We start from the raw sequence: 9,357 nt of genomic DNA on the forward strand, positions 1-9,357 counted from the left end.
TTACAGAAGAGAGAACTAAGGAGAGAGGAAGAAGTGAAGAACCGTCCTCCTAACCGAAGATTTTTCCCTACTATATATAGTCATGAGACCTTTGCTATTTACTTAGTCCGACGCTCTCTCACACTATGTCTGCCTTGATCGTCCTCTAAACGTTGTTCTTCTGACTCAACGGGTATCGAGAGTGTCGGATGTGGAATATACCATGTCGTCTTTCGCTGCTTTGCCGCCTGGACGGGATATTGGTCAGCTTGACCGCAGCGGTCAGATTTTGACCAATAACACGAGGCAAATCATAAACAGGACAGGACACGAGCGCTCTTATTCTGGGCAAGGCGTGTTAAAACGTTCTTTTGAAAATCAGAATCAATGCAAGGCGGGTTAAAACATTTTTTTCTCCCCTGAAAATCAGAAGCAATGCAAGACAGATGCAAATCCAACAAGAATTAAAAAGTTTTATTATTTAAATTCAGTCATGTTTAGCTAAATGACTATGGAAGATAAGAACATAAGTAAAAGAAAACTTCAACGAGACAAGGTAGGCCTATGCGTCATAAGCGGTTAAAATAGAAAAATTGCTAGTGAAAAGGTAAGACGGGCTAAAGTTTTTCAAGTATACTAGACAGAGCTTCGGACTATCAAGTATACCACGCATCTCTTAGCAATTGATGCTTAGAGCACAAATATTATCCAACAGTAGGAAATAACATCATAAACATTACAGTATTTATAAAGTCCGCTTTCATCATCCAAACCAAGACCTTTCGGTTCCATAGCTTTCCTCAATCAAAGCTTATACATGTCGAAGATTACAAACTTACATAAACTATTATGGCCAACATCCCTCTCTGAGGTGAAAAGGGGGAAAAAGGGAAGAAAAGAAAAGTATAAAAGCACACATCAGTTCTTCCGACACGTAAACTACAATTAGGTAAAATTAGAATCCCGTAAGTTCCATAATCCTATTTAGCTGTTCCATTCTGTTCCTCTCCCGCAGTTAGCAGTAACTTTGGACTTATAATTACGCCAAAATTACATAATCAGACTAAAATGTAAGATCTCAAAGTTGGGGGGTGTACCATCGATCACCCAGCAGCCACTGCATCAGTTCTGGGACTGGAATCGAGTAGTTGATGAAGCTTTGCTCCAGAACTATTGTTCTCATAAACTTCAATCTCCTCGTTTGCTCTATCCGAGGAACCAGAGTTGTTGACTCTTGCTAGTAGGTTTGCCGTGCCTACAGGTTGCAGCCTCTTATCATCAATCTTACCTAAACTCACTTCTTCTGTCTGGCCTAGCTGTTCATTTTTCAGTCTCTCCTGCGCAATCCGAAAAATGATTACCATTCCCAAAAAAAAACTTTAGGAAAGTGATTCAACAACAATCAAACAGCTGGAAGAGAAATTGAAATGGAACAAGCTTATACCATTAAAGCAGCATTTTCTAGCTTCAGTTTCTCTGAGTTCTCCATTAATTTGTTTATCTCAGATTTGAGTGTCATGTTTTCCGCTGTTAAAGACTGAACTCGTATTGCCAATTCTTCAGCTTCAGCCTGAAGGATCGGGGAAACAAAGAACAGTATGAATATCAGAAATGGTAAGCAGCCACGTTGAAGCATACGCCATATAAATGTATATCCCTCTAGATGTGACTGTTGTGATAATCCTACGAGTGAGGATGTGGAACATATTTTCAGAAAAAGCAATCTCAGCAAGAATATTTGGAATGCCTTTAGAAATCAATTTGGAATTAATGACTCTGGAGGGGGAATTAGACATGCCATGCTATGATGGTGGTTTGCTAACTTTCAGAATCCTATCCAAAAACTTATGCTACAGGTTATTAGCCTTCTAATTAATTGGCATATCTGGAAGGCAAGGTGCAGGAAAAAGTATGATCAAGAAAGAATCTATATCCCTAAGGTAGCACATTCCATTTGCCATGATGCCACTATAATCATTCACAAACAGTTTAGCCAGATCGATGTAGCCTCCAATTGGAAGAAACTCTTGTCCATTTGTGAAACGGCTAAGCCAAAGCTGAATATCATCCGTGCCACCTGGAAACTCCCTCAGCCTGGTAGCCTGGTATGTTTAAACTTAATACTGATGGATGCTCTAAAGGTAATCCAGGTAAAAGTGGTGATGGAGGCGTTATTAGGGGACACCAAGGGGAGGTGATAGCTGCATTTGCAACTCCTTTTGGTATCCATACTAATAATGCTGCAGAATCACTAGCTTTATTTGTTGGCCTTAAATGGTGCAAGGATCAAAGAATTGACAAGATCTGTGTCGAATTAGATTCCTTGTTGGTGGTCAACTGGATTAATGGAAAGATAAAACCTCCTTGGAATTTAAGACACAACATAGAGGAAATTCAAAAAATCATGATAAACTTTGAGGCATTCCACGTCACACATTGCTATAGAGAGGCTAATAGGGTCGCGGATGCACTGGCTAAAGAAGGATCAGAAAGAACCAGTACTAAATGGTATTTCTCTGCTTATGAACTTCCAAGTCAAGCTAGAGGTCTATGCTTTATGGATAAGGATCAATTAGCAAGCTTCAGAATAAGAGCCTCCAAGACTACTTTTGTATATGATGCTACTGACTAAGTTAACTATGTTGTTGATTTTTGTCCTAGGCGTAGCATTAACATGCATTATGGAGAGGACTTTTTTGCTGTTTATTGTATACTCTCCACCTTGTTTTACATTTCATAGCATCGGATTTTGCAAGCTTATTGTAAAGAGTTGGGCATGTCCAATTCTTATCTATATTCTGAGGAGGTTAGGTTTTATGTCCCCCTCCTTCATATCTTTAGATTTTGGTTATTAATCTACATGGTAGGGGTCGATGCCAAACCCCCCGTCATTACAAGACGGTTTATATAAAATAAAATTAAAAAAAAAAAAAAAAACCATTGCTTCTATTCGCCGTGTGCACACTGCCCTTTTTACCTGTTTTCTCAATCTTGATCGCCTTGCAGATTCCCGATTAGACTGTTTCCTTTTCTCCCGCTTCAGCTCACGTTCATTCTGAACATAATTGCATGACAGGAATTAGGTTCAGATGCAAAAAAGATTTATCACCAAACTCAGTAAGAACTGCATAGACACCTGGAGGTCGCTATGACATAAAAAATTCAAAGTTCACCTGATACTTGTGCTAATATACCTGTAACCAGGCTTCATTTGGCAGTGCAGGGCTGAGTTGTGAAACATTAGTTGGGCTAGCTTTCAAATGTGTACTAGCAGGATTTCTCATTTCCAAAGTTGTTGTCATGCTAGGAGAAAGTACAGTTCCCATCACTTTCTCCCCTACCTTACCAGGACGAACAGCCACAATTGCCTTCTCAGAATCATCATTTAATTCCCCAGTAGGTTGACATCGTCGTAAGTGACTCTTACTATCACCAGCTGTTTAAAATCGAAGAACAGCAAATGAAATCAAGCATATTACTTTTATGTACTCCAAAAAAGATAACAGTGATTGAAAAATCAAATATCTACAGCAATGAGGAAAAGGAATGTCCATGAATACACCAAAATTCCCCAAAATAACCAATGATGCTAACACCAGAATGGGTGGAAAGATCTACAAGAAAAAGGTACAGAAGTTTGCTCAAGATGTCTTCCAAACAGTTCTATAAAGGTTAAAAGCTGAATTTATTGTAGCAACAAGCCTTTAAGAAGCCATTTGCAATGTACCACGACTGGACAAGTACTTTTATTGCTTGTCATATACGGATTGTCAAAAGCCTAGCATATCAAACACTCAAGTAGGAAACGATCGGAAAATTGGAAAGTTTTCAGTCCGAGGCAGAGTTGTTTCACTAGTAATTCTTTTTCTTTTGAAACTGTTAATTAAATCAAAGATTGAGAAAGATCAAACTCTTACAGTTATCAGGAGTTGTCTCACGGCTTCGTTTCTTACTTCTCTCACTGACCTAGAATACAAGAAGAAGAAATCAGTATCCACTGCTTTCATTCGATGCAAATAAATCTACTTAATTGAGATCCATAGATTTATCGAAAGAAAAGAACATACCCCAGCTCCATTTGTGTCACTTCCATCAGTTGAATCTTCAGTGTCCCCACTGGCCACAACATAAAAACAAAAATTTAGTTTCACTAGTTCAAAAAAAAGAATTACAAAATGTTGTCCTTAATGCAGGACCAGAAATGGAAAATAATCAGACACTGCAAAAGTTGGGCATTGTCCTGAAATAACTGAACAAGATCTTTAATTTATTAAATCACAAACCTCTGTGAATTTCCATGGTCCGCTCCACCTTCAATGTTGTCAGCACTGCCATTTCCTAGTGACATTGCCAGCAAGCCTCGATCAGAATTCTCTGAAGACTTAGCAGATGCATCCAAACTCAAAGAAGCACCATCCTACACAATGTAGAGTGATTTAGTCTATATCAAATTCCTGGTTCATACAAATACATTGAGCTGATGGTAATAAATCAGACAATGAAGCCATTCTCGAAAAAATTAATTTCATACATACTGAAAGGCTTTAAAAACTGGCATACATACCATGGCTTGGCTGACAGCAGGAGATGTTGCCATCCCATGTCCTGGAGGGTGAGATCCCTGGAACCAAAAAACAAAACAAAAAAACAAATAACAATCTGTAAGATGGGCGGTCTATGGTTGTTGATTAGCCATCACATTGTAGTTACTCTAACATTATGCAGATATGCAGTCGTGTGCTGAATACATGCATTGTCAAAGCAAGTAATCTCTGTTATAAATGTAATACTTAAAGGAGTCGAACCAAAAAAGCCTGTGTTTCCCAAAGACAGGGAACAAATAAAGGTCGTTCAAGTTTTATACGAGAACCTCAAGACATGATCCACACCAAGTCATAGAGCCAATATGTGTTAATTTTCAGCTGATTAATTGACCAAACTGAGATCCTGTTGCATCATTGTTTTAAGGAACAAGCAAATACCTTCCATCCCAACAGATGAATATCGTACTTACAACGCAGATATTGGACAAATTTTTATTCAATTTCAAGGGTTATTTTCTGAATCAATTAAGCTATGCTGTGTTAAAACTGTTTACTTTGTCCCAACACATTGCTTGCTCTATGGTACCACCAGGTCCTAATCACAAATTCCAGGTCAAAGAACTTAACCCAAAACAATAGAAATCAAGGAGCATTTGTTATATCGATCTAAGAATTAAAATAGAACTCTGGGAATGCAAACTCACAATTGGAACTCCAGGATGTGCATAAACGCCACCATGAGCATATATTGCTGCATATGGTGCACCATAAGGTGGTATCATAGGCTGAGAAAGTAAAGGACCGAAGTTAGTCATGAAGCACTTGAAGTCTGACGATTAGATACCTAGCAATTAATATAGTCAAACAACTAAAACAGCAAGATTCTGCCTGGAAAATACCTGTGGCCCCCACATATAAGGGTGAGGGGTATGACCAGGTGCAACGGCTGAATTGAAATATGTAGGTACAGCTACTCGAGGACCATAATATGCCTGAAGAGTTAATCAGTTAAGCCCTTACAATTATCGATAAAACATTACAACTCTCTGTATCTCCAACAAAATGAAAAATAGTATTGACCTGCATGGCCGCCCAATCAGGATAGACATGGAGATTGCTCTGGTCCTGCCAATGTGAACAAAGAACAACCAGCCAGAGATGAAATTCTAAAATAGTTAACAATATACAAGGAACAGGAGCATATAAGCATCATAATATGCACAAATCTAGGGTTCTTATGGAGCCAAAGACCATATCAAACCACAGGTCAAGAAAGTCAAATGCCGTATAGTTAATTTTTGTCAAATTTGCTTACCGGTGTAGGCGAAGATGATTTCTCAGGCTTAGAAGGTTTTCTGTCCTCACTGTTTCCCATGTATTAGGAACCAACTAGATACTGTATTAAATTAGAAGTGCAATCAAATTTTCCTTTTGTAGTCACTGATCAGGAGTGTTGTGAGTGTTGCGCCAGCTTGCTACAGAAAAGCAAACCCTGTAACGAGAGAGAAATAGGATTTACAACATGAACAAACCGCATAAAAACCCATATATTAATTCAAAGAAAGGATTAAGATATAGAGCATGTAGGCCAGAAAACTGAGAAAGCAAATGATTTTGTGAAGTTTCTCTTATCCGTTCCAATTTACCAAAGTAAAAAGGAAATATTAATATATTAAAGAGAACTCAAGTTGGACAACGCATACTGCTGTGAGAATTTTCCAAGTTGGACAAAATCGAGTATTTATGTCATGAAACACGCATCTGGAGACTGGACTGAACTTATTGCCTGCTGGCATACTAGTGGAGTATATTTTCTCATAGATCATTCTTCACATGTAATCTATCCCATCCAGTGAGACTCAACAGAGATGACTTTCTATAATTAACAATGAACATAAAAGAGAAAGCTTAAATAAGCAATAGTACAAGATATCCTATTAAGTTAGCTGACTTCATTTTCATAGGCCTGAATTGATGAGACCATGGGAAATTTATCCTACTGAACCTAAAATCCAACCAAATATTGCAGCACATGTTATCCTATGAAATTAGTCTTACAGGAGAATTAAACACATTTTACATGGTCTTCCCAATTCTCCCTTTAAATTATTGATTTCATCTTTTAACTGACACAACACCATTCACTAATTATGTATATATTGATTCCGTCACATGTAGTTAATACATTCAACACCTTAGAGGATTCTCAAGTAGTTAATGAACATTTGATAGAAAGTCAGTTCCTATATAGCTAATCGATTATTAAAATGCAGAATGTTGGTTACTCAATTGTCAGCGGGTACTTCTAACTCCATCCAAGCTTTGACATTTTATGAAGGGTTAATTTGTATACAAGCGACAGTGTAAAAGTCATTGACTTAAGAATTAACTGCATATATTTGTGTACTCCACACATAGGTTGTAACCTGAAAAAACAAGGAAAGGACATGCTATAACATGCTAAACCACACTACTAGATAGTGTAAAAATCTATAACTTTAATCTCTTTTTGATGTAGCAGCTTATATGAGCCTATACTATAGATACATCAGAATGAATAATCCATTTTCCAATTATTCATCCATTTCATTTTGCCAAGTTCAATGTTAACCATTTCAGTCAAAATCCAGTCAATTTTTGTTCCATTTAATCCCTCTTGCATGGCCACATAACTTTCAGCAAAGGAAGGTGAAATATTTATCATGTTTACACATTCTCGTGATTTATATCCAAAGGTCACTCTCTTTCCACCAACCTAAGATATACTTCTAACCTCTCTAACAACTCTTAAATGGTTGCTTCCGCGTTGCAAAAGCCCCACCGGCAGGGGCGGTGAGCCGGTGCTAGAGGAGCGGAAGGGGATTCATTCGAACGTCTATCGCCGGAAAATCACAATGTATATACAAGGTTTTTTTTTTTATGTACATATAGCAGATGATGATTCCCCTTGATAAAAGCTATGTCTCAGCCACTGCCCATAGGAAAGCCAGGCATAACACAAGGGAGGGCTGAAATACCATGTCTCTACCAAATTTTTTGAAACTTGCCCTTTCTACCAATTGTTATGGGAAATCTGTGAGATATCATCTCCTACATTTTTTTCAGCACATCCTTCGAAAAATAATTTCTATTTTTTCTTGCCCGTTCAGAACATTAATCTTACATCACCTCCCCTCTCCCTCCCTCCCCCCTTCAGCCCCATTCCTCTCTTGAGGGAGCTTCTATGTGCAATACAATCATCGGCTATCAAAAATTAACTTATTTTCTTGGTAAATTAACTTGCTTTCCCAAAAAAAAAATACTTTTTGGCATTGATTATCTACACCCCATTTTCTCCGCTTAATACACCCAATAGACCAGGATGCTGATTATGTCGCATAATTCTCGTGTGTGTGTGTGTGTGAATGAGAGAGAAATGAAAGTGGGTTCCCATGGCAAAGTCCACACACACCCCACACCGCCCAGGAGAAAAAAGAAAAGGTAAAAAAGAAAATGTAAGGGGCATAGTCGTAACCTCACAGTCCCCACCTAAAAACCAAGTAAAGACGCAAGCATTACGTAACTTTGAATCTACAGGTTAACTTACAATTTTATCCCCGTCAGCCCACCTAAATCACAATCTAGGTTATAACCATCAAAACTAAAAAAAAAAACTTAAAAAATAATTAGCTGAAATTCCAAATAAACATTCGGAATTCAACATTCCCCATAACTACTCTAAATTCAATAACATTCTCTTCAGCTCAAACTCAATTTCTCACAGCTTCAAGTTCAAGCCTCCACACTCTCTTGTTCCTCCCGTAGTTCCAGTCACAACTATTTTTCAATTCTAATTTTTTTATCTCAATCCCGCTCTATATCAGCCCAAAATTAAACGAAAATTAACTAGTGGTAAAAGATACCGCACAAGAACATAACAGGAATATTAGCACAGCAAATTCATGAGAATTTACAGAGATCAAACTCAAATTCAACTCCATAAAAAAAAGGAATTGTTACCAAGTCAAATTGAACATACCTCAAACTCTATACACAGAAAGCTTCTGAAGATGCCGAAATTTTGCAGTGAAAAGTTTTAGTGTTTCTGCATTCTTTGTGTAGACTTTCTCTCTCTAAAAAGAACTTAGAAGAAAAGAGGAGAGAATAGAAGAGAAAGGGCGTGTGGCGTGAGCAAAGATAGTAGAGAGGGAGGAGAAGAAGAAAGAGGGGAGCGCCAAGGCAACATCCACGTCACGAGACACGTGTCCGTACTTTAAATAAACCTTCTACTTATACATTATACCCTGGCATGTATATACGGGAAGACAGAAAAACAAAAAGTATAACGGGTAGGGATAAAAGGATTTTGTTACGTGGCCTCTCTAGCAAAACTAGAATTTTAATGAACGCTCACCAAGTAGGCGTATATTTGATTATTAGAATTACGCCAGACTTTTAAACAAGTCAATATCGATTATATGAATTATTATTAGTAATATTTTTTTTAAAATTCGTGAGGGATAATTATAAAAACCCTCCCTTCAACTCGTTTCGTGATACGGCTATTTTTATGGTTTACAAGATTGTGATTATCAAGTGGAGCAGGACCAAAACAGATTATTTGGAGTGCAAGTTTAGCAGCGTGAGTCAAGTTGTGGATGAAGACGTGCGGCTTGATTCACAAGTCATTCCTATGAGAGAAAGTTTCAAGTATCTTGGGTTTGTTATACAAGAGAATGGGGAGATCGACGAAGATGTCACACATCGTATTGGGGCGGAATTGATGAAATAGAGGCTTGCTTCCGGTGTTATGTGTGATAAGAATATGCCGTCAAAACTTAAAGTTAAGTTCTAT

The 9,357-nt window shown here is 37.8% G+C and overlaps 1 protein-coding gene across 1 annotated transcript; it reads right to left on the minus strand.

The window, feature by feature from the left end:
- Positions 1 to 701: 701 nt before the first annotated feature.
- On the minus strand, positions 702 to 8,691 carry LOC104217328 (transcriptional activator TAF-1). Its single transcript, XM_009767545.2, has 13 exons — positions 8,542 to 8,691; positions 5,839 to 6,015; positions 5,604 to 5,648; positions 5,423 to 5,515; positions 5,228 to 5,308; positions 4,544 to 4,600; positions 4,263 to 4,396; positions 4,047 to 4,095; positions 3,897 to 3,945; positions 3,174 to 3,415; positions 2,957 to 3,034; positions 1,424 to 1,549; positions 702 to 1,316 (listed from the first exon to the last, which is right to left on the minus strand). Exons 2-13 carry the CDS (start codon positions 5,896 to 5,898, stop codon positions 1,083 to 1,085), a joined length of 1,248 nt encoding a protein of 415 aa, XP_009765847.1. The 5' UTR covers positions 5,899 to 6,015; positions 8,542 to 8,691; the 3' UTR covers positions 702 to 1,082.
- Positions 8,692 to 9,357: the final 666 nt, after the last annotated feature.

This window comes from Nicotiana sylvestris, chromosome 1 (genome assembly GCF_000393655.2).
Source record: "Nicotiana sylvestris chromosome 1, ASM39365v2, whole genome shotgun sequence".
NCBI classification, from domain to species: Eukaryota; Viridiplantae; Streptophyta; class Magnoliopsida; order Solanales; family Solanaceae; genus Nicotiana; species Nicotiana sylvestris.

Bases quoted from the DNA above. Each gene is read 5' to 3' on its own strand.
- LOC104217328 (XM_009767545.2), bottom strand. From the start codon at position 5,898: ATGGGAAACAGTGAGGACAGAAAACCTTCTAAGCCTGAGAAATCATCT. The intron at 5,649-5,838 runs GTAAGCAAATTT...TCACATTGGCAG, and splicing joins AATCATCTTCGCCTACACCG to GACCAGAGCAATCTCCATGT. The intron at 4,096-4,262 runs GTTTGTGATTTA...TGTTGTGGCCAG, and splicing joins GACCATGGAAATTCACAGAG to TGGGGACACTGAAGATTCAA.